The sequence below is a fragment of the Mytilus californianus genome, unplaced genomic scaffold, assembly GCF_021869535.1.
Source record: "Mytilus californianus isolate M0D057914Y unplaced genomic scaffold, xbMytCali1.0.p SCAF_4, whole genome shotgun sequence".
NCBI classification, from domain to species: domain Eukaryota; kingdom Metazoa; phylum Mollusca; class Bivalvia; order Mytilida; family Mytilidae; genus Mytilus; species Mytilus californianus.
Genome location: NW_026262690.1, coordinates 77,305,241 through 77,331,568, shown reverse-complemented (window position 1 = coordinate 77,331,568; position 26,328 = coordinate 77,305,241). Strand labels below are relative to the sequence as shown.

The following is a 26,328-nucleotide window of genomic DNA, read 5'->3' as shown; positions in this document are numbered from 1 at the left end:
TAATAATTACGGGTTCCTTGTCAATGACTTTGCGGAAAGGAACAGAAGACATCCGACCGTCACATCAATCAGCTGATCCTTACTCATTCTTCAGTGACAGTGTGTAAGTGCAATACAGCAGTGTAAGGTAAAGATATAAATATAATGTATAATATTTTAAGTAGGAGCCAGTGGATGGATGCATACGTTTTACTTAGCCTGAGATCATGCCATTTCATGGCCCAGTCTAGTCCAAATAATAATGACGTCTTGAAAGGCTATTTTATTTTTTTTTCTGTGACGCCTTCCTACAACGTCTTAATTATTTGGACTAGGCCCAGTCTATTGTCAGAATTATTATTTAAAATATTCAACTGTTCAATATGTTGAATTGTGGCAGTATCTGGAAGAAGTTTCAGCTAAACCTTTGTCTGAGTTGTTTTTAGCATGAAATTATGTCATGTGTCGTATGCTGTATATTTATTCTTTTTGTTGAACAAAGAATTTCAGGAAAGGTCATCAATACTGGTCCAGGACCAGTTACTGTCAGGTACCAGTTACCGTCATCTGTCATTTTATTCAATAACGGAAGTAAACGCCTAAAAACAACAGACTGCTGATATCTTCAGACAAATATTTTTATCTCATTTGCAAATAATCCGTTTTATTTGAGTCTATTAAGATAGGGAAATGCCAAATTTTCTGTAAATTGAAAATGCCATGGGAAGATACACGTGTGGGGACATGACGTACCAGATTTGGAAAACTGTTTTTAAACAAAGCAATATCTAACCTTGCGTTAGAAAATTTTAATTTCTTTCTGAAGAATATAAAATTAAAATCTATGTGTCTTTCAATACCCTGTAAGTGGTTGATTTCAATTGACATAAAGTGAACTTTAAGAGCAGGAAGGAGACCTTCCAAATTAATGGTCAGAATGTTGATGCCAAATATAACATTAATGTCCCGATTAAATGTAAATTCTATCATTTAATGGCAAAATTGGATAGTGACGGTAACTGGTCCTCTTACCTGTAAAATTTCCTGCTAAAATTGTCATACTAGTACCGGTAACCTGTTTTTTTCATCGTCTCTAAGAAAAATTGAAAGTCCTTCCCCAAAGTGTTCCTGATTAAATTTATTTGAGAAAAACGCAAATTTCTGATGTAACGGGTTCTAAACCAGTATGGCAAGCCATTGTAGAATTTATTCCCTATTTTTTGAAATTAAAAAATCATTTATTAATACCAAAAATTATAACTTAATTTTTAATAAATCAAATTTTTGTCGAGCCTGCGAAATTTATTTCGCGAAAGCGAGACATAGCGATCCTAGATTCCGTCGTCTGCGGCGTCAACATTTAGGTTCAGTCTGTGATTAAAGTTTTTTTAGACATCAACCCTTATAGAACTGAAATGTTTGCCGCAAATTTGCAGCAGACTTAATGCTGCAAGCTTGCGGCAAACAAAAAGTTTGCAGGAATAGAGAAAATAGTGTTTGCAGATGTTGCCGCTAGCTGCAAACTTCCGGCAAATATTTCAGCTTATTGCGGCAAGTTTGCAGAAACATCAATGTTTGCCGTAAAATTGCAGGAAAGTTAAGATGATAAAGAATGTTTGCCACAAGTTTGCAGAAATCTTTGACCATTCTATATATTTGCCGCATTAGATTGCAGAAAACTTTGACCATTCTATATGTTTGCCAGAACATTGCCAGAATTACACAATATTGACTGGGCATGCCTAGTTGGCACTTCCTGGATGCTAACAATTTGAAATTGTGGGCTAGGTCATGTTGATTGTGTTTGATAAATGTTACATATACATAAGAGATCAAGGAGGCATTTTGGTTCAATAATATTGGATATTCAATATGTAACATTGTTAGTACAAATTATACATAGAACTTTTGATGTAATAAAATAATTAATGTCACCATCATACATATAATTAAGTTAACAACTATATGTTTGAAATACTCTTGCTATTATAACATGTATAAGTTTGAATTTTGTACTTGATTAAAGTATACTGTTTAATAAAGTTAATTTCAAATCTGTAACACAATTATTACCTAGCTTTATGCTAAATACACATCTAAGATTTATTGTTTTTTATTTCTTTATACCGGTATATGATATCTTTTGAGAATGACCCCCGCCCCCTTTTTCAAAAATGAAATGCATGTATGTATTTCCTCAAATCTCATTAGTTGCAAAGTATTATTTCAATGACTGTTTGTATATAGGCATGCAGGAAGTTCTTTTTTTAAATTTTGATGTGTAATTTGATAGAGATGAATTGAATGTGTCGTGTTATTTGATAGAGATGAATTGAATGTGTCTACACACATGACATTGGTATAGTTTGACGCAAGTTTGCAGCAAACAGTTGCTGCAAATTTGCAGCAAGTTTTTGGCAAATCTAATTTGCATTATTATGTTTGCTGCAAGCTTGCCGCAACCTTTATTTGCATGGTAAAATGGTTGCGGCAAGTTTGCAGCAAATGTTTGAACAGAAGCTTGTTTATGACCAAAAGACAGTATCCAGAGCAAAATTTAGAAAATATTTATCTTCATTTTTCCATATTTTACTGATAAATGGACTTAGATTTTTTTACAGTTATTATAACAAGTAGATACAGTCTGATGTTAAAGTATTTTAGTCATCAATAACTTAAATGTAAAACCATCGTGAAATTTTAGGAAATTTTGACAGAAGTTTAGTTTTTACCAAAATACGGTTTTCACAGCAAAATTTTGAAGATATTGATTTTCATTTTTCCATTTTTAACTGATAAATAGACTAATTTTATTTTTACAGTTAACAAATAGATACAGTCTGGTGTTAAAGTTTGTTACACATCAATTACTTTATCAAACCTTCTCAGAATTTTGTGAAACTTTGGCACAAGCTTTTTTATGATTAAGAGATATATTTTTTTCGTTTTCAGTATTTTTCTGATAGATGGACTTAGTTATTTACAGTTATCATTTACAGACAGTCTGGGATTAAACTTTTTTGACATTATAAATTTTTAAACCTTCATGGATTGTTATAAAACTTGAACAGAAGCTAATCGTCAAGACCATGAAATAGCATCTAAAGAAAAAGACTGTTTGAATATTTTTTAAATTTTGTATTTTACTGATGAATGGACTCATTTTTTAAGTCAACATTACACTTTTACGCTGATAGCAGCAATCGTAGGCGAGACGAGACACAGGGTTTCACGGAACCCCTTACAAATTTTTAATATTAAAGATTATTTTTTTTAAGATTAAAAAATAGCGATTTTTTAATATAAAAAATTTAATTTTTAATATTAAAAGTTCTATTTATTAGTTTATATACGCCCGTTTAGGGGACGTATTATGGTAGACTGTTGACAGTCTGTCTCTCCATCCGTCTGTCCGTCCGTCTGTCTGTCCGTCCGTCGTCAACATGTCCGACATTAATTCAAAAAACGCTTTTACCAATATGCATGAAACTTTGGTGAATTGTTTATATCTATTGACGTAAGCTCCCTTTCGTTTTTTATAAATTTCAGATTTACCGTTTCTGAGTTTTGGGGTTTTATTCATTAAAAAAGGGGGGATTTTCCAGTTTTCGGACAATAACTCCAAAATATTTTCACCAATTTGCATGAAACTTTTGTGAATTGATTATATCTATTGACCTGAGCTCCCTTTTGTTTTTTTATAAATTTCGGATTTACCGTTTCCGAGTTTTGGGGTTTTATTCATTAAAAAAGGGTGGATTTTCCAGTTTTCGGAGAAGAACTCAAAAACAATTTCACCAATTTGCAAGAAACTTTGGTGAATTGTTTATTTCTGTCGACATGAGCTCCCTTTTGATTTTTATAAGTTTTAGACTATACGTTTCCGATTTATGGGGGTTTATTCATTACAAAATGGGTGGATTTTCCAGTTTTCGGACAATAACTCAAAAATGCTTTCAGCAATTTTTATGAAACTTTGGTAAATTGTTTATATCTATCTTTGTAAGCTCCCTTTTGATATTTATAAATTTTCGATTTTAAGTTTCCGAGTTATAAGATTTTATTTGTTTGTAGTCTGACAACAGATTTACTAAGTAATGCGCAACAGCAGTGTATTGCACAACAGCAAGAAATCTTTAATTGAATATAAATTCAATTCATATAACCAATTTCAAGTTCTTTGACTACATTTATTCAGAAACCTATAATATGTCAAATATTTAATAACAATCCAAATTCAGACCTGTATCAAGCTTGAATATTGTGTCCATTTTTGCCCAACTGTTCAGGGTTGGACCTCTGCGGGCGTATCCAGCTGCACTCAGCGAAGCAGTTTATTGATTGTGTAAAAGGTATAAGTAAATATTGAAATGCCATATTTTTGTCCGGTAGCAATTCAGGCTCCAAGGAGCCTCTTGTAATTTTTTATTATAATATTGCACAAACCAATTTATAGATCTTTGATGCTGAAAGGAGAAAATTTTAATTACATGTAGATGATCTATTGTTTAAAAAATCTGAAGCCAAAAGATTTCTTTTAATAGAAAATAACACAAATCCATGTAAAAAGAAGTTTTCACAATGCCATACTGGAGCTCAGTTACTCAGCCTTGTTCTGACATCTCCTTGGTGTAGAGGGTTTTCAGATGCAGTGTTTGAGAGAGAAGTCTGAATTAATTGATAACTTTTTTTCCCCGATTGTGACATTTTGGTGAAGTGTGAATTCGCATGACTGAACAATGGTGATGCATGCATAGCCTGTCAACACACTGTCGTGACCGAGGATCGTTCTTTTTGGAGTTCATGGCATTCCCTCAGCTTTTGTTTGTTACCTTGATTTGTCTATTCCTAAACAATTTAAGATTTAAACATCGTTAAACTACTGTCACCTTAATTTAACCTTGTCCATGCACTGTCTTAGTTAGAATGAACCAACGGGCAACCATGTGAAATCATAGCCCTTGTTTAGATTGAACTAGTCCAATGCATGCACAGTCTTATTTCAAGGTACTGTGTGCTTTCCAACTATAAAGTCTATTACGATTTACCGCAATGCAGAGAAACTGATTAAAGCTACTCTTATTCCTAACGTCAAAGACTGTAACATAGGTAAAATTATGTATTGTTACGTCATATCATTATTACGCTATATTGTATTCATAATGTCCCTACTCAGTCTAGTAAACAGAGTTTGAATATACACACATCTTTCTATTTACACAAAGCGAAGTACTAACCAACTAAACCCAAACAAAGGCCTTGCACACATAGAGAAGGTTCATTTGAACTATAAACTAAGGCTTGTCGGAAATAACACATTCACATTTCAGTAATTAACTGTAGACTATAAAAGTAGGTTCAAGTGTAATATAAAGAAGATTTTAGTACATTTATACGATGTACTATTAAAGAAAATTTCTGTACTAGATATAGACATACATGTGTTCTTATCAGTCCAGATCAATAAAGATCTACAATTAACTAGTAGGCACCAGTATTGTCATGATTGACTTTGTAGTGGTGAGGTGGTAGTCTATAGTAAAACAAAATTTATTTTCCTTTTTAAAAAATAATACATGTAATAGACTTTTAATGTATTTTTATTTTGAAATAGCTAGGTATATATATAGGAGGTGTAGAAATAGAATATTTAGTGTTAGAAGTGATATTTTTTGTATGAATTTGTTTGTGTTTCAGTTTAGACAACACCAACTTGAATTTCAAAAGATTTTACTGTAGTTTATAAGAAGGCCAGAAGGCTATAAATATTTTCAGTTCCAAAGTGGACTGAGACAGGAGTGGACACAGGTTTTCACAGTTTCATCAATTGTAAGTTATTCAATTTTTTGCTTCAATTACTTATTTTTACATGTAAATTCTATGTTACAACTGAATCAATGCAGGAACTTAGTTTTTGGTTTGGTTGTCTTTAAGTCTTTATTTTTCCATGAGGAGTTTTGGTTTTGATTGCAGATCTTTAAGTCCTAGAAGTTTAATTTATTCCCATTGTTTTTCTAGACTTTAGTCAAATTAAATTCAATAAAAGAGAGGCGGAAGATACCAGAAGGATTGTCAAATTCATAACTCTAAAACTAACTGACAATGCCATGGCAGAAAATAAAAAACTAACAAATGACAAGCAAGTCTACAAAACACAACTTAAATATTAAAAGCTGAGCAACAAAAACCCCACCAAAAACCAGGGGTGATCTTAGGTGCTCTGGAAGAGTTAGCAGATCCTGCTCCACATGTGGCACCCATCTCAGTGCTCATGAAGTACTAACCTGGTGAAGATATATTGTATAGAAACTTGTCGCTTGAAGACCATATATTGACCTTAATATTCTTTGTCGTCGGGTTTTTGTCTCATTTATGTTCAATGATTTAAGTTTGCCAGGTGTGATAAATAAATCCACTGCAAAAGATTTTGTACCATTAGTTTCTTTTGTTTATAATCATGATTATTGTTGGACAGGCACAAACAGAATATGGCAGAAATAAACATGTCTGTGAGCACTCAACCCTCCCTCTAATGGCATATTTATACTGATGGCATATGTATTTACAATATAAAATTGATAAAAGGTCAACAGTCAGAGGTTAAAAGTCTTTAAGATTTGTCTTGGTCTATATCAGGAATGTTTTGCATATTTAACCAATATTTCATGACATATTTCTGTTCATGATAAATGCATGGTTTATAACAGATGCCTGGACTACAAATACCAGTGGTTCCCAAAGCCTTGAGAAATCATCTGGACATTTGGTCTGTTAAACCATTCTTCTTAACTGGACCAGAGTTTTTTTCACAGGACATTTACACATATGATTTGGACAAAATTAAAAATTTTACTGGTCATTTGATCCAGTAATGCATATCACTTAACTGGACCAAACCAATTTTTTTACTGGCCTATGACCAATGTCTAGGGACCTTGGGAATGACTGAAGTACATTCATTGTATTCAAATTTACTAGAAGTTTTATATACAACAGTAATAATAGTATTTCACTCACTTTATAACAAGATTTATTTAGTATACTATAAAATATTTTTAACTGCAGGTTGACTTGATGTTTCCAGCCATGAAGACAATTTTCCTCTTGGTTCTTTGCTTTACACTCAGGTACACCCATTTATGCATAGAAACATGTTAAGCTATTCTATGTCAGATTTAAAATCATTTTAGATAGTTATTATAAATCACATTCACTTCATAACAATGGAAAAGAGAAACTAAATTTATTTTGATATTGTGTATAACAATTAATTCCATAAGCACCAACATTGACTGGGATTTATTTTTGCACTAGTTTCTGTAAAAAGATGAATTTTTATTTTTGTGAAACCTGTCCAGATGCAATTTTCACACAAACAAAAACATCACAAAAATTTCTGAATTTACAGTAAAAATAGTGTTATAAGATTTAATGGAAGTATTTAGGGAAGTATAATAGCCTCTTACTGAAATAGTTCATCTTTCATTAATCTGGATGCAGTTTTATGTCAGATAGTTTATAGTTACTTATCATCTGCGATCATATCTTTAATCCAATTAACAGGCCTTTTAGGGTATATATATATTTATTACAGCTGTTATCCTAATGCTAGCAAGTTAAAGGTTTGGTTTTCTTGATTGCTGTTTGTATTAATGTTTGCTCAAGCATTGTAATTAAGATTGACATCTGAAAACAATATAAAAAGGTGGAGTTAAACTTGTATACATTATATTTAAATTTGATTGGACATTATCAAATAATCAAATTTACCTATATACAGGTTTAACTCCGCCTACTTATATTGTTAGCAGATGTCAATCTTAATTACAATGCTTGAGCAAACATTAATACAAACAAAGCAATCAATCCAACCAAACCTTTAACTTGCTAGCATTAGGATAACAGCTGTAAATTATTGCTTTTCATATGTTTTGGTTTTATTCACCTTGGGCTTTTAGATGTTTTGGTTTCAGCATTCCTGATAAAGGTAAATTTGTAAAAGAACTTTGGACGCATGAATTTAAAAATTGGGTTTTTTTTTTTATTATCTAAAAAGGTCCTACACCAATTTAGTGACTAAATTAATTAGTGAAAACCATGTACAAGAGATAATATAAAATTTTTATGTTTTTGTTTGTTCATCTATATATACAATTAGAATATTTATGCATTATTGTACCATCTACTTTACAGTATGTCGGCTGAATGGGATATTTTTACGTTTACTCAGGAATGGCCTACCACTGTGTGTGTTCAGGGAGAGCAAGAGGTATGCACAAACTAAGCATTAAAAAACTATGAACATGACAAAATAAACTAATCCTTCAACTGTTAATATTTCTTTTATATAACATGAAATTAATAGCAATAATAGTACATAATCTTCAATTATGATACTATTGCTGATTGTTATCTGATTTTACTGTGTTTGATCAACCTTATTCAGATTGCAACAAGAACTATTTGAAAAACTGAAATCCAAATTGCTCATATAGAATTTCTTTAAGTCTATTATTGATAAGCCTATAATACATAGTAGGTTTAAAATTTTGTACACCAGACTCATCAGTGAGGCTCGAGTGAAAAAAGGTAAATATGTGACAACTTTATGACAGACATTTTCCATCGGATAACCTGTGGTTATACAGGGCTAACACCATAATTTTTCATATACTTTGTCTTAAACATGTTAAATTTAGCCTAACAATGTTAGATCTGCAAATTTGCATAAACAAATTTTTGTTCTTCCCTCAGCGGCATTCGAACCCCTACGTCTTGAGACATCATGGCAACACTGCCTGCATATATATGCATATATTGACCTTTCAATAGGCCTGATGACACAATTATCACCCTTTGATTTTCATGGTCTACAAACAAAGTCCCTAGTCTGGACAGTGTTATCCTTGCAAATATTTTGCACACACCCTCCCATATCATTTTCTCATGTTTTATGCCTCAAATAACAACAAAGGGAATGAATTTTCACTCAAAAAAATTGGGTCATAAATTTAAAGGTAAAATTTTGATTTGGTCCACTTGAACAATGAAAAAAAAAATGGTGTGTCTGAAGCTGCCAAACTGAATTCATGACCCCTTCAACATAAAATTGTCCATATTTTGAGTGAAGATTTTTATAATTTTGATATAATTTGTCCTAGAAGTAGTACATCACACTGTATAAATGTTATGTTGAAAGTGCAGGTGCGATTCTTTTAATTTGCATTTATTGTTCAAAAGAAATGCACTACAAGTTAGTTGTGTTGTCAGGTCTTATTTGGTTGAAGTAAATTAGATATAAAGTAGAATCTGTAAAAAAAATCATCTTTACCATTGTTATTAATGTAAAATATTGTATACTTTTATTTTTTACAGCACCATAGGTGTGTGATACCTGATGGTGTATCAACTTGGTCTATACATGGTCTCTGGTTAGTTTCATATTAATATTTTACTAGAATATCTGCTAGCTATTAACTGCATGTAAATCCTGTTAGACTGAACAATCGCCTATAGAAAAAAAAAACTTTACAATAAAAAAATGTGGAATGAAAAGTTTGATGAGTTGTGATTGGCAATACATGTACCATTTTGTGCACACAAAAATAAATTTGTAATCCTTCAAAATTACATTAAATCACATATACTATAAATATGAAATTGCTGTGCTGATTTTTGAAATACCAAACACAGTGTAAAAAAAAATCTCAGAAACATGTTTTAAAATGGTAAATTTGACCGAAAGTGTGAGCAAAAGTTTTCCCTTAAAAAATGTTTATAATCACATCAACATATTTTAAAAAGACATTTTTTGGGTAAGTTTGTTGCTAAAAGTTGATGAGAAGAGGTCTAATGGAGGCATCAATAGAGATTACAAATCTCTAACACAGCGTTGACCTTTGATAGCTTTGAATATTCTTTCTATGTTCTCTATAATGCTGTTTTCCTAATGTATTTTGCACATTTGGCTTCTCGAAGTTAGAATATTTGTTCTTTTTCATTTTACTTTAGGCCTACAAAGTTTGGAACAGAAGGTCCAACAGACTGCAGACAAGTGCCATTTGATGCTAACATCATTAAGGTAAATACTGCAAAGTGAAAGTTACGGATATATTAGTTAAATCTAAGACCAGTGATTCAAAGTTGAAAAGTTACGGATATATTAGTTATAAAAACTTAGACCAGTGATTCAAAGTTGAAAAGTTACAGATATATTAGATGTAAAATCTAAGACCAGTGATTCAAAGTTGAAACTTCTTTCTCTGCTAAATAGAAAATTCTATTAATTGAAGAACATGGATTTCATTTATAAAAAGAATAATTATTATTTATAGCACAATGAGATTATATAGAGCACAATGTGATTATTTGTAGCACAATGTAATTATATATAGCACAATGTGATTAAATTAGCAAAGCAATTTATTTTCCTGTATGTGTAATTTATATTTTAGACTAGTCATTTGATGATAAAGAAAGATGAATAAATGCTTCTATCAGTTTACATATTTTACCAGAAACTTTTTTTTAATAATTGCAGAATATGACATCAGAGTTAAGCAAGTTTTGGGCTAACATGTACGCTGATACTAGTGATACCAGTTTCTGGTGAGAACTCATTATACAAGTGTTTTTGACTGATTATGTTTTAGTTATTTTTTTTAAAGGGTCATTAGCTACGAGATAAAAAAAAACTTAAAATATATTTTTTTTTTCAATTATTAATGAAAGTGAAAAAGGGAAATAATAATTCGCTTTTAGCAGCCAGTTTGGTTCAATTTTGACAAAATAAGCTACGAAACATCTCTGATGAATTATTCACTTGCAAGTGAATAATTCGACCTCATTGAATCCGTATTCATGTGACCTTCAATTTAACCCTTTAGCTAGAGATGGGTTACATATGAATTAGGTGTGTTTAGTTATTAAAAGGAAAAGCATGTCAACATTGAAAGTGAAATAAGGGTAAACCAATTAATTGACTGATTCAATCCACAAAAACTCATTCTTATACAGGTAAAAACGATGATTAACATATATTTTTAACCTATAATATGAAATCAAACAGACCTAGAAAAATCAAATTGCACGAGTTAGCTATCTATTTATATCTATAGTTATGTCAATATCAGGTTATATGACCGCCGGCAGTCTTTGGAGGTCACCTTGATGGTTAATTAGATGGCGTTTAGACTAAAATTCACATGAAATGCTGTTAATACTATCAAGCCCATGCATTGTAAATTGTTTATTTTAGACTTTTTATAATTTGGATGTACTTTTAGTATGTTATAAATAAAATATGAGAGCTTGAGTCAAATCGGTGAATATGAATTTGACAGCTAATGACCCTTTACGAACCTGCCCGAAAGGTCAATTGATATACAATCATACCACATCTCCTGTATATTTCTTATATAATAACTCTATACATGTGTTTTTGTAGGGAGCATGAATGGACTAAACATGGAACTTGTGCTATGGATTTACCAGCAACTGCTAATGAATATATGTACTTCAGAAAAGCTCTTGATGTAATGAAAGGTCTAGATGCTACCACGTGAGTTTTACAATTATGGATTTGTAGTTCTAGATATTGGGAAAATATATATTGGCTGTAACATCACTGAAACAGCACCCAACAACACAAATAATACAAAATAATGTATATCCAAATTGCACAGTCCTGTCACTACTTGCGTATGAAGTCAAAAATAGATGGGGTTAGTCATTTTTGATAGAAGCTGATCAGAATACAACAAGATACAAACCTTCAGAGAAAATCATTTTTCCTACATACTCTTTGTGATTTTTTTTCTTTTTTGGCATTGAATTTCTAATCAACAAAAGAAAGAATTTTACCTTTTTCTTTGAAGTTAGTTTTTTTGTTTGACCTTTAAGGGTAAACTTAAGATATAAATATATTTCAGATTCAGTTGTTAATAAATATATATTTGCAGGTTATTGAACAATAAGAATATCATGCCAAGCGACACAAAAATTTATAATGTGAGTAAAAAGTTTATCCTTAGGGCTATTTCATTAAAATGTATGTGGGAGGGTAGGAAGGGACTTTCAAAATATCCCTACAACCAAGAACCATTTTTTAGATAATTTTGCATAATGGTAATAGACGCATACTGAAAAAAGACCCATGACCTACATTCAATAATTAAACTTCCCTTCCTACCCTCCCACATACATTTTAATGTAATAGTCCTTATAAGAACACTTTCAAAAATCTTTATAATGGTTATAGCCTAAGTATAACAGTAAACCAGTATTCCTATTAGTGTGGTAGGAGAACATTCTTTTTGCAGCATGGTAACCGAAAATCATTTTAAAAATGCTACTGTTATTTAAACAAAAAATGCAGTTAAGGGACACATTCTTTTACTTCAATGCCATTATTATTTTTTTTTTTGGGGGGGGGGGGAGGGGAGGGGTTTCACTGGGTGGTTTGCAGAGTTTTTGGTAATATGCCAAAGACTCGGGTATAGATAGCTTTTAGTTTTTATGGGCTAATATCTAATCTACATTTGTATCATAATGTGAGCAGCATATCTCTTTATTCACAAAGTTTCATGTTAATATGTTAAAGGTCAGTCAGCTAGAAACAGCTATTCAGGACCAGATTGGAGTTGTACCTAGGATAGAATGTGCTTATGACCAGGTAATAGACCATTTCTATTATATTGACATCATTGTTTTATTTGAAGTGAAAACTGCTGTGACAATATAATCATAGTCAAACTATTGTCATTTTTGTAAATCTTAAATATGGTCTACAACAAAATGAACTTTAGAAAAAAAAATTGTTAGTTTAAAATAAAGACCCTTAATTAATATATTGATACTTTTGTTAGATACACATATTTAAGAAACTTTGAAACTTTTTAACTCTGATGAATTTGCCATAAAGTTGGTCAAATTACTTTGATAAGTTCACATTTGGGGAAAGTAGAATAATTGTATCATGTCAGTTGTAATATTTCACTTCAAACCTTGATTAAAAATTCTAATTGCAAAAAATACTGCCCATTATTGAAGGTTTTTTTGTTATTTTTTCTCACATTTTCTTATGAGTTGGCTTTTATTGTGAATTTTGAAGTATGTCATTAAAACTATTTGTTTCTATTTTAAAGAAAGTCATAAAAAAATCATTTCATCACTTTTTATTTTGTAGGGAAATTATTAATATTTTCATGAAAGTTCTTAATACATCACCCACCAAATTCTTCCTTGATTGAGAATTTGACCAAATATAAATGAATGTATTGTCTTTAGTTTCATTTCAGGAAATATTTTTTTTCAGAGTTTATTCAATAAATGACAATTTTGAAAAGTAACTCATACTGATTTAACTTTGCAAAAAGATGGGATTCCTTTCAATAATTTTTCAAGATTGCATTTATCAAAATCTTGTTAACCATATATAGGTTAAACCTATCTACCTCTGAGCTTGCACAAATTTTGAAAAAAGACTGTAACAGATATTCAATATTATTAAAAATATCAGTAAAAACTTTACCTTTTTACATAAATAAAAAGATTTTTTTGTCCTTATTACAGAAAACCAGGAAGCACTTAGTATATGAGGTTGAGATCTGCCTGTCAAAGACCTTCAAACCAGTCAGCTGTGACCAATCCAAAAGATATGTTCGTCACCACCATCATTACAGCCCAAATGGATCAAATGGGTCAAGTAAATACAATAGCAACTGTCCCCATGACGGTTTCCTGTATCCACCTATTCCAAAGAGCAGGGATGTCATTGGATAATAGATTAAACTTTTTTCATCTGGCTTTTTTGTATTAAACATTTGTTGCGGGTGTTTATTCATTGTTTACCATTATTTGATATTTCAGTTATTGGGCATTTAATTTACTAGTCTCTGGAGACATTAATCTCATTTGTATATTTTGTTAAGAAGTGGTTTTTCTCACTGATGTTTACCATCACCATCGTTACAGCCCAAATGGGTCAAGTAAATACAAAAGCAACTGTCCCCATGACGGTTTCCTGTATCCACCTATTCCAAAGAGCAGGGATGTCATTGGATATTAAATGAAAAATGTTTTTCATCTGGCTTTTTTGTATTAAAATTTTGTTGCAGGTGTTTATACATTGTTTACTGTACATTATCTGATATTTCATTTATATATTTGGGCATTTAAATAGTTTACTAGTCTTCTCATTTGTATGTATTATAAAAAAGTGGTTTTTCTCACTGATAATTTATAAAATTAATATTTTGTGCTAAAAGCTACTCAGGGTTCTATTCATGAACTGACTCAGGTCTTTTTTCAATTCATGCATATTATATATTTTTGTAATTCAATTTAATGTTAATTAAAGGAAAATATACAGAAAAGTTGGTTTGTCAGTTGTATAAAGTAAAATCACAAAAATACTGAACTCCAAGGAAAATTAAAAAAGGAGTCTCTAATCAAATGGCAAAATCAAAAGCTCAAACACATCAAACAAATGGATAACAACTGTCATATTCCTGACTTGGTACAGGCATTTTCTTATGTAGAAAATGGTGGATTGTACCTGGTTTTATAGCTAGCTAAACCTCTCACTTGTATGACAGTCGGATCAAATTCCATTATATTGACAACTATGCATGAACAAAACAAACAGACACAATAGGTAGAAATGTCAAAAATAAGGGTACAGCAGTCAACATTGTGTTATCATCTTAATCACTATAAAAACAAACAAATGTAACGAAGCACACATAAAGGCATACATCAAATTTAACATCCTCATTTTGCTTTTTTATTATACGATTTAATTTATCTATGTAAAATCCACCCTTAAAGGATGGAAGGTTTTAAGTACTGGCGTAAAATCGGGCGTTGAAATTCGCACAGGTAGACATAAAATAATTTTGTCGTTCAAAGTATGACGGGATACATAAGTACAGAGTCACGTAAAATGGATATCACAAAAAACAGACTTAACAGTAAAAGTAATATTAATAAATAAAATAATTTTGTGGTTCAAAGTATGAGGGGATACATAAGTACAGAGTCACGTCAAATGTATATCACAAAAAACAGAACTAACAGTAAAAGTGATATTAATAAATAAAATAATTTTGTCGTCCAAATTATGACGGGATACATAAGAACAGAGTCACGTCAAATGGATATCTCAAAAAACAGACTTAACAGTAAAAGTAATAATAATAAAGACAAATAAAAGAATACTATAACACGTTATTAAGAAGATAAACAACGTCAGTACGCAGAATCTATACTTCAAGACCATCGTGTATTATTTGTGAAGTTGATACGGAATATTTATCAACAAGGTCTTGGTACCTTCCGATGAACTTTTTTAGGATAAAGGACGAGACGTTCTTTGACATACCCCTGGTTCGTCAACTTTCTGCTCAGACACTGGTGACGTTTTACAAAGTCACAAAGTCTGAGAAGGAGCTGCAAGCTCTTGAATACCGAATAAGTTGGGAAATGTATATCCCATATGCAGGTGAAGTTGGTATATTGCTACTAAGGTGGGGGAAATTGATAATTTCAAAATTAAAATCGTCTCGTTTGTCATAGATTCTGGTACTGAGATGACTGTGTATGTCAAATTCGAGATATATTTAAACAGTAAAAGAGCAACTCTTGGCATATTTGTATTGGTGAATGATCTTTTGGTACCCATTTTTGTCATATTTATAAAAGGAATTATCTCCCCTTTCTGAAGAAAACTACGCAATATCAAGAATTGTGTCCATTATCTGAAAAAACTTGAATAAAAAAAGTCTCTCTTTCCTATGCCATTGATAAGTTATAATAAAATTTAGGCTAATTGTGTTGTCTGTCTTACCAACTGATATAATGTCCTTTGCAATGCTGGTTAAACTATCTGGATCATCTTGAATGTGCATGAAATATTTGCCACTGGATTTTAGGTAAAAAACAATCTTTCAATCAGACTACATGGGGAATCATCTGCATGATATTTTGATGGATCTTTTAAAGGCAATAAAAGGCAGAAAAAATGAGATAAATGTCAGTGAGTCAGTCGCAATCAAAAACAAACAGCAAACTACTTATGTTTATATCTAAAGGTCACAAACCAATTTTGGCCCCGCCCCCTCAGTCAAGGTCTATTGACTTTGAAACTTTGCTTTGTTTACATGTATTAGTTTGTGATTAGGTCAGTTTATGGGGAACCTCTAGTGGTAGGTCAATGATATTTGGTATGCAGTTGTATAAGCATTGGCACATCTCATTTTCATGGACATTATTTGGCCCCGCCCTCCTCATTCATGGTCTATTGACTTTGAAACTTTTGCTTCGTTTTCATGTTTTAGTTTGTGATTAGGTCAGTTCAAGGGGAACCGTTAGTGGTAGGTCAATGATAATTGGTATGCAGTTGTATAAGCATTAGCACATCTCATTTCCATGGAGAATATTTGGTCCTGTGATTTCTATGACGAAACCAGATTGTGAGGTCTAATTTGTTTGCATTTTTTCGTGTATCTGTTTCTGATCTTAAAGTTCCAATTAACTTGGGCAAGATGATCCTGATGTCTACTGAGAGTATTGTTTTACAATTTTTTATAAATCCCTCATTGACAGCCTCATCGACACATGAAGTCATCAAAACAAACAGACTAATTCTAGTAGCCTTCACAGACGTCATTATAGTTTTGAATAAGAAAGGGGATATATTTTCAATTTTATTTTCATACAGATATTATTGAAAATATATCCCTTACACAAATATCCAACTTTATATAATATTTATAAATCGTTAATTATCAGAACTTTTGTCCCTTAGCATGCTTGATGAAGATTAATGAAGAAATTGGCATTTCACACTGAAATGGTGTGCCTCATTTTAAATTGCCCTAAAAATGTGTATTGCAAGGAGTCAATACAAAAATGTAAGTTGAAGAGAAACACAATAAATAAGAAAAAGTCCTCAAAATAATACACAAGAACAATATATTAAGCTACAAGAGTCTAACAAACAGAGGTGCATGTAGGTGCTTCCAAAGCTTTACCAGTTTCTGCTTCACATGTAACGCCCATCATGTTGCTCCTTTTAAAAAATCTGCTGATGACCTGCTCCATTAATGAGAACTTTCATGGTACACCAGTTTAAAAAATCGGATAACTATTTCCATTGATCTGGCTTTATACAGTAGCAGATTGGCAATTACATGCTTCACAATTCCCCAGGATATTACTTAATGTATTAACCATTGATACATGAAAAATGTTTGACCCTCCTTTATGATCGAATGTGAAAGTTTGAAATGACAGTTTTTAGGACAAAAGATAGACCAGATCAAAACAAAATTAGCACGAACATTGGGGAAAAACATTGACTTTTTTTGTCAGGAGAAATTAGGTGCTCTGTGATCATCTGTGACTCATTTAACGAAAATAGTGTCCATAATAACAATGGAAGGAAGGACTTGATATTTACCATCAAGGTTCATCATGGTAAATTGCTTTCTTGTAAGCAACAATCGTCTGTCAAGGACATCGTGGGAGATGCTAAACCTGGAATAGATGAAAAAAACTATTCCATATGCTGGAACGTTGCATAAAATAGAACTTCAAATTGGAAAAACTGGTTATCTCTTATTTTGAAGTTTTGTTCTCAACAGGTCCTCACTGTCAATTTCTAAATGTAAGTCAATATGAAAAAAAGTAAAATAACAAAAATACCGAACTCCGAGGAAAATTCAAAACGGGAAGTCCATAATCAAATGGCAAAATCAAAAGCTCAAACACATCAAACGAATGGATAACAGCGGTTATATTCCTGACTTGGTACATGCATTTTCTTACGCAGAAATTTTGTGTATTAAACCTGGTTTTAATAGCTAGCTAAACCTCTCACTTGTATGACAGTCCAATGAAATTCCATTATATTGACAACAATGTGTGAACAAAAAAAAACAGACATAATAGGTAAAATGTCAAAATTAGGGGTATAGAAGTCAACATTGTGTTATAATCTTAATCACTATAACAACAAACAAATATGTAACAAAGAAAAACAAAACGGCATATAGACAAAGCACATTAGCAAAAGTGAAAGACAAGAATATTAAGCGATATCTGTGGTATCTTTAAGTTCCAAGTTCATTGGGATAGATATGATTAACACAATCACTTAACTTTGAAATATTTAATGAGAAGACATCCCCTAAGAATGAACGTAAAATGCTTCTAATGCTCATACGTAAAAGGAACAAGTAGATGAAAACTGAAAGACATTTTGCTCCATTAGGAATGCCGACTGTATGTGTTACATATTTGTTTTTTAGTTCATTTTTTGTACATAAATTAGGCCGTTAGTTAATCTCGTTTGAATTGTTTTACATTGTCATTTCGGGGCCTTTTATAGCTGACTGTGCGGTATGGGCTTTGCTCATTGTTGAAGGCCGTACGGTGACATATAGTTGTTAATTTCTGTGTCATTTGGTCTCTTGTGGAGAGTTGTCTCATTGGCAATTATACCACATCTTCTTTTTTATATGTCTCAGTTGAGAAGAAAGTCCATCACAAGCAAAACTAAAAATCGAAATGACAAAAATCTAACATTCTGCTGGTGTCAGTTTCAGGGAACGTTTTTGCTAGAACCAGAGCGTTGATTTGTATGATTTCTCAAGTAAAATGGCTATTCTTTTAAATGAAACAAAGTTTGACTTGAATTACTTTCAACTTTTCTTTAAGTTTTGATTATGAAAAAAAAAACAACAAGTTCTTGATAATTTTTGTCAATAATAGTTGGAAAGAATTAGCAGTTCAAGTTCGCACCAATCCGCATTGTTACTGTTTTATCAATTCAAAATATAGCTGCAGTCAACAAGATTGTATATTATATTTGGGTCGATATCTGTTCAAAGGTAAATGTTTATAAGATGTATTTTAAATGAAATTTATATTTAGAATTTAAACCTTTCCTTGTCATAGATCTATACGGAAACTACATACGAGGAAGTGCTTCATCACATGATTATTTGTTTGGCGACAATTTTGTTAACATCCTAACATAGAAGTCTTTATTAGCAGGTAACATGGGTAAGTAGATACATTACTTCATGTCAATGTCGACCAATGTCTCAGTATCTTATAGCTTCATTATCAACAAAACAAACAAAAAGTTTAGAAGAAAGGAGTAAATATTGTTTCTTTTCGATTGTTGACAGCATTTTAGGACTAAACAACAGAGAAAAAAACTACATCTACTAAGTGATGAACATATAAGTATAAAATGACGGAATTGGGACCCGAGAGGTTGCTGTCAGTATAGACATGTATATCATATCCTTTGAAACTAATATATTTGATTCAAAAGAGATTATTTTAATTTTTGGGTAAACGTTGTTCGTTTCGTATGAATTGGTCCTCTGTCGTCCACAATATGGTTGCCACCAAATATACCATGACGGAAGGATCATGTGTATGTCTGAAATCACTTGACTATTTTATAGTCTAGGCAATATCAAACCAAGCGACGATTTCCTTGTATTTATTATTACGACAGTTTTGGATACGCACGACTGAATTGCGATGCAAAATTATTTGATCAATGTGCAGTGATTTCCGCAATCCTTAATAAACATGATTTTAAAGGGGGACATCAAACTAACATAATATTTCTTTGCAAAAAATCTACATTTTAACACGATTTTTTTTACCATATTGTAGATGGTGAGATGAATGTCATCTTCGTTACAGCTATTTTTCTGTTGCCATCAACAGCTGGGTAAGTTATGAAATTACTATCTGTACATTACGTAGAAACGCATAAATATTAATCATTTAATCCAAGGGCTCCATTTTTTGACTTTTTGATGTCACAAAGTATTATGTTCCTTTTAGTTGACAATTTTTCAATATAGTCAAAATAGTTCATGAACAACTATTTATTATAATTATATAAACAGTTTTGAGTTTGTGATCCTCTCCACCCACTTACATAGGTGAATAAATGGCGAACTTGCATTGCTATTTGTTTGCTTCTCAATCTGCCTCCCTGCTTGCCTGCTTTAAAGTAATATAACAGGTGAGAAGGGTATTTTCTTTATACCTAAGGCTAAATCAAACCAAGTCAAAATCCCTCAATGCACTAAGTTTATCTTAGCTGATTATGAGAGGCGGAGAAGAATGAGATTGGACAAAATCAAGTAGTAGTATGCCAACGCAAAATAATGTTACTTAGTATAGTATAGATAAGGTAATAATATGAAATTATTTAAATAACAGGTTCGAATAGGCGACTTCTAATGTATCCTTGAATATGAAAATAAAAAAGTATTATTATTCTATCAAATAACAGCGACAAGATGTTCACAAGACATGAGTCTCACGTATATCAGTATTTTACATTCTTTAATTTTGTCTTGCATATTCACTTTAGGGCTTTCAGTGCTAAATGGGACCACTTCACATTCACACAAGAATGGCCACAAACAGCTTGCCTGATGGGCAAGGCAGAGGTATTTATTTCATATGTAAATAAAGCCAAATATGACTCAAACTGTATGTAAGAGCTATCCATTAAACAGGGGAATAAAAGATAAAAGATGGAGAGTTTTTGTAGTCATGCAAAGGCCCAAGTTCTGACTGCATGGGCTAAAAACCACTCTTAAGATTAGGGAATGAAAACCACACACGCTTAGGCCATATAATCTCTTTTATTATTTTCTATGGCATCTGCGGAATAAATATCTCAGATAAAAAAAAATCGTCTGATTTCAGCTTATTTCAATAATTATAAATGTGATCTTGGAAAATGAGAGGAAAGAGGCGGCAAATAAAAACTACTTCAAATGTAAGATTGTGTTGGTATGACATTACACAAATAGAATTAAGGTGATATGATTGAAATATTAATAACACATAAAATAAAAGAGAGGGTATACCTGACGAGAAAATTTATAAAAATCTTCAATTTTGAAACGAGATACCCAATGAATATTTTGGTCAAATTTGTTTTCAACTGGCCCCGAAATTTTTGGGTATAAAAGTTCACGACACCTGATTGACGCAAAATGATGCAAAATCTTGAGCCGGACTCAGTATAGTACAAGATAATCACTTTTTAAATACCCAAACCTACTCCTATCGGATATAACGATACCTAAAAGGTAACGCTATTGTCATTCCAGGTTGTCTTCCTCATTCAACTGGAAAAACTTCTCAATCTTGTGAAGTGTACTTTTATTCCCGAACGAGAAAAAAATAGCTGCATCACATTGATTAAGCTGTCCAAACCATAAATAACTCTGCAATATCAGTACTCGTTTATCTATTAGACTAAGTATTCATACTTACCGTACATTTGAAGATTACAAAAATTGATAGTGAAAATTGTAATGTAAAATACCGATTCTAATAAAGTCACGAAATATGAACAACATCTTCAAATTATTCTTCAGGTTAGCACCACCATTGTTTTCCATTATCAGGCTCTGTTAAATTTGCATTTGTTCACTTTTTTAAAAAAATACTTGGCACGAGTTAAGTTTTATCCTGTCCAGTACTACAGTAAACATTTCACAAACCATTGCATTGCATTTAAGGAAACAACCATCACTGGAAGTAAACCTAGCAAATTATCAAAGGCTCAAACTTACAAACTTTCAAACTAAGTCTTACAAATTATCAAAGGCTCAAGTATTACTTTTACTGTTTAGTCTGTTTTTGGTGGTATCCATTTTACGTGGCTCTGTACTTATGCATCCCGTCATTGTGTTCTATGATAATTTTTGTATTCTTGTCTTTCATTTTTGCTAATATGCTTTGTCTATATATAGATATAAGAAGATGTGCCAATGAGACAACTCTCCATCCAAGTCAAAATTTATAAAAGTAAACCATTATAGGTCAAAGTACGGTCTTCAACACGGAGCCTTGGCTCGCACCGAACAGCAAGATATAAAGGGCCCCAAAAATTACTAGTGTAAAACCATTCAAACGGGAAAACCAACGGTCTAATCTATATAAAAAACGAGAAACGAGAAACACTTATGAACCACATCAACAAACGACAACTACTGAACATCAGCTTCCTTTTCATATATGCCTTTTTGTGTTTCTTTTTTACATATGATATGGCTCTGTACTTATAGATCCCGTCATTGTGTTATTGTTTTATGATAATTTTTGTATTCTTGTCTTCATTTTTGCTAATATGCTTTGTCTATATGCCTTTTTGTGTTTCTTTTTTATATATGACGTGGCTCTGTACTTATACATTCCGTCATTGTGTTATTGTTCTATGATAATTTTTGTATTGTTATATTTCATTTTTGCTAATATTCTTTGTCTATATGCCTTTTTGTGTTTCTTTGATACATATGACGTGGCTCTGTACTTATACATCCCGTCATTGTGTTATTGTGCCAATGTTTGTTTTTATAGTGATTAAGATAATAACACAATGTTGACTGCTGTACCCCTATTTTTGACATTTTTACCTATTATGTCTGTTTGTTTTGTTCGCACATCGTTGTCAATATAATGGAATTTTATGCGACTGTCATACAAGTGAGAGGTTTAGCTAGCTATAAAACCAGGTTTAATCCACCAATTTCTACTTAAGAAAATTCCTGTACCAAGTCAGGAATATGACAGTCGTTTGATGTGTTTCAGCTTTTGATTTTGTCATTTGATAAGGGACTTTTCGTTTTTAATTTTCCTCGGAGTTCAGTATTTTTGTGATTTTACTTTTTACATATATGGCACAAGTTAAGTTTTATCCTGTCCAGTACTAAAGTGAATATTTCACATACCATTTCATTGTATTTAAGGAAACAACCATCACTGGAAGTAAACCTAGCACATTATCAAAGGCTCAAAATATTCTGTATCTTGTATACTCTTATGGTCTCTTCATCAATAATATCTACTGTGAGTCAATTTTACAGAAGTAATGAAGAAACTGAATTATTTTACAAAAGTAATGAAGAAACTGAATTATCCAGCTCATTAACATGTCGTATTGTATTTACAATGTTAGCAACACATTTTTAGAGTTAAGCTAACGAATTTTGGGTGGTATAATTTCGCCTTTTCCTGACGTTAGGTCATTTGTCATTTAAAGCAATGGTATTTAACATACATGGCAACATATATATGAGCAGTGATCAACTTGTCATACAAATTCAAGATAATCAAAGAACAAGTAATATTTATTTAATTCGGTGCCAGCGATGTGATGGAGTACATGTCTGCAGCTCATGCTTGTCTGTAATTTCCATGTGATTTTTGATTGGAGAGATTTTAGATAGATGTGGGGGTTTATATAGCAAAGCGTAGTATTTAGACCTGTGCCTACCTATGGATATCTTCAAAACGCTGGCACTGTTGTACTATTATATTCTGCTCTACTCAGTTGTCGTTGTTTTTAATTGTACGTTTCTCACTTCCAGATAAAATTTCATAATCTGCCTCGAAATCATATATTAACGTTTGGTTGGCCCAAAATTTATCTATTTTATTTTTAACTGTGTTTAAAGTTTTAGATGAAATAACCTTTTTCAGTGAGGCTGTTCATATGTCAACAACTCAATTTGTGAAAAAAATATTTCCTCAAATATAGGCGACTTCGTTGTTTCTTCAGTCTCATTGAATGCATTTTTGTTGATTTGTTTGTGTTATGCATCTCTAATAAATCACTTGCTACTCTCTAATCATATATATATATATATCTGTCAATAGCTTGTAGAAGTCTGTCATGTGACCTCTCAAACGGCGGAAATGGAGAGTTTGGAAGCTCAGACGATCTTCATATGACAAGTTTCTCATTGTAGACAACATTTTTGTCGCTCTCTTTTGCACATTTTCAATACTAGTGATGTCAGCCTACCTGTAGGGTGAACATACACTGTTTGCATACTCCAAATTCGGTTTTACAAGTGCCTTGGATAGTAAAGTAAATGTGCGATTGTCTAGGTGAACAAAGGAACGGCAAGTGCTGCATACAATCTGATTTATTAACTTGATTTTGAATGTGATTAGCAAACGATAGATTCATGTCAATAGTTACTCCAATATTTTCTGATTCAACATTTCAAGGTTAGTTCATACTTTTTCATCGTATAGTTTAGAGGTTCGGCACCTCTCAATAAAATACCACCAATATGAACTCCTGCCATAACAGATGAATTGCCGTTTGATGAAATTCTCAATAGATTTTTCAATGTGAACTCACCCGCCATATGTTTTTACTCATCAAGATGATTTAGATAGATTGGTAATTGCTTTACGCCGCATCAGCACAAAAAGGCTATATAGCGGCGAGAAGATGATTTAGAGGTTTGCAAGCAACAAATGAGTTTTTTTTTGTAGCATGAATGTAAGTTATGTAAAATACTCTCAATAGCTCAAACATAATCATGCAATCAATTACATTTTTTTCTTTACAGCACAAAAAATGTAACATTCCCAATTACATCAATTCGTTCATAATTCACGGACTATGGTAAGCAAAACATTTAATAGATGCCAATTAGGATAATATTATCAGCGTGATAAATTTACGCAAAATCTTTAGAACCGCCATGCATTATAGAAATACATTTGTTGGCGTTCTTAGACACATCATGGTATGATTTTTTTCTATGTGTATAAATAAAGGCAACAGTAGTAAACCGCTGTTCAAAAGTCATAACTCGATTGAGAAAATACAAATCCGGGTTACAAACTAAAACCGAGGGAACCACATCAACTATAAGAGGAAAACAGCGGAATAACAGAAACACTGAGGTGCTACAAAAACAGATGCAAATGCAACATACATAGAAATGAACTATTAGATAACAACTGCCATATTCCCGACTTCGTACAGGACATTTAAAAAAAATGGTGGGTTGAACCTGGTTTTATGGCTAGCCAAACCTCCCGCTTATATGCAATGTTAAAAATACTGCTTAAATGACAACATTACGTGACAGGAATACAGTACAAATAAATGCAGGACAGAGAAAAAAATAATACTAGTAATGAAAATATTAAAACTTTTGACGTATGATTGAAAGAATGGAAAAGCCCTTGACATTTTGACAGATATCATAAGCCATGTAGATTTCTATTTCATCCAGATTGTATCCTCGTTAAACTTAAGCTTACAGCTTTTGTACTAAAAAAGAAGGGTATCCATTGCAAAATTTGTTCATGAGGATAATATATGCCTTAGTTTCATTGGAAATGTATTATTTTGTTGCCTTGTTGCCCTCCTCTTCTTCAAAATCGTAGATCCGCATCTGATGAAAAGCACACTGAGGACCAAGGATTTTCCTTTAAAGAGGGCAAGCGTCTGTGCTGAAATTTCTTTATATTACACCAAATAAACTTACATTTCGAAATCCCCCGTTGATAAATTAACAAACTATTTGGAAACCAAGGTTCCAGCTCACTCGGGTTAAAGTTGGTTGTTGATGAATTTTGCTATCTCTTTAGGATCCGTTTGTTCCTATAGCTCTATTAGTTTATACGATTTTTTAGTTCCTTTCGAATGTTTAGGTTTGAGCATTCCTGTATGATGAAGGGAATCCAGAAAAACGCTTCGAAAGCACGAAATTTATAAAGATTTATTAATCATGATTGTCGGACTTCATCACGTAAACTTAACCTTGTCAGCTGAACTATGCTGAAATGAAGTCAAGATCAGTTGCTCCCTGGCTGACGAACATTTGTACATAACAATAGTTCTAACTAAACACCGCTACCCTATTGCCACTTGTTTTGTCAACTTGGGTTGATAAGTGAGAAAAAAAAACATGCGATACAAAATGAAAACAACAGGTAGTCGCTGAAGCATAAAAATGAGGTAAAGGAAATGGACAGACAAAAACAGACCATCAGACATTTTTTAAACGAGGGATGAAATATCCAGGTCTTCTACTTTCTCAAATGTTTAAGCAACCAATAAACAATCACCAATCAATTAATCACTAAAGGTATGATGAATTTATATAATTTTTACAATTTCAGGCCTTCTTCGGGAAAAACGGAAGGTCCAAAGAATTGTTCATCAGTTCATTTTGATATGAACAAGATAAAGGTAATGATAACTTTAATTCCACGTCCATTAACTCCTGTAAATGAGGAGTCATGTGTTAATCTACATTAAACTAATGCAATTTCAATGCATTTGCCACCTGTAAATTGGTTTTGATTACTAAAAATAATTTTATGTTGGTCTAAAAATACTAAAATATCTGAAAACCACGCAACCAGTAATTTAAAATCAAATTGTGTAATCAAAGCACAGTATATTTAGACAAATATATTATTTCGTGCTTTGTACAGACCGGATAATCCAGTTAACCCTTGCCAACTGATATCTACATT

General features: G+C 32.0%; 2 protein-coding genes and 1 long non-coding RNA gene across 5 annotated transcripts in view; 2 read left to right on the top strand and 1 right to left on the bottom strand.

Moving 5' to 3' along the window:
* LOC127698778 (uncharacterized) overlaps nt 1–26,328 on the bottom strand; it is a 280,956-nt gene that overhangs the window by 154,708 nt on the left and 99,920 nt on the right. The window lies entirely within an intron of this gene.
* On the top strand, nt 16–14,354 carry LOC127698757 (ribonuclease Oy-like). Its single transcript, XM_052202424.1, has 11 exons — nt 16–127; nt 5,677–5,808; nt 7,045–7,106; nt 8,173–8,248; nt 9,355–9,410; nt 9,991–10,060; nt 10,520–10,587; nt 11,426–11,539; nt 11,940–11,988; nt 12,581–12,652; nt 13,552–14,354. The coding sequence occupies exons 3-11, from the start codon at nt 7,054–7,056 to the stop codon at nt 13,759–13,761; spliced, it is 768 nt and encodes a 255-aa protein (XP_052058384.1). The 5' UTR covers nt 16–127; nt 5,677–5,808; nt 7,045–7,053; the 3' UTR covers nt 13,762–14,354.
* LOC127698758 (ribonuclease Oy-like) overlaps nt 18,938–26,328 on the top strand; it is a 38,098-nt gene continuing 30,707 nt past the window's right edge. For 2 of the 3 annotated variants that reach the window (XM_052202426.1, XM_052202427.1), the window contains exons 1-5: nt 18,938–19,047; nt 19,678–19,735; nt 20,390–20,468; nt 24,402–24,457; nt 25,969–26,038. In XM_052202426.1, coding sequence (XP_052058386.1) covers nt 19,044–19,047; nt 19,678–19,735; nt 20,390–20,468; nt 24,402–24,457; nt 25,969–26,038 — 267 coding nt within the window. In that variant the 5' untranslated portion in view covers nt 18,938–19,043. The remainder of the gene's footprint in view (nt 19,048–19,677; nt 19,736–20,389; nt 20,469–24,401; nt 24,458–25,968; nt 26,039–26,328) is intronic. The other variant, XM_052202425.1, reaches the window with a different exon arrangement.

Bases quoted from the DNA above. Each gene is read 5' to 3' on its own strand.
- LOC127698757 (XM_052202424.1), top strand. From the start codon at position 7,054: ATGTTTCCAGCCATGAAGACAATTTTCCTCTTGGTTCTTTGCTTTACA. The intron at 8,249-9,354 runs GTATGCACAAAC...TATTTTTTACAG, and splicing joins GTGTTCAGGGAGAGCAAGAG to CACCATAGGTGTGTGATACC. The intron at 10,061-10,519 runs GTAAATACTGCA...TAATAATTGCAG, and splicing joins TTGATGCTAACATCATTAAG to AATATGACATCAGAGTTAAG.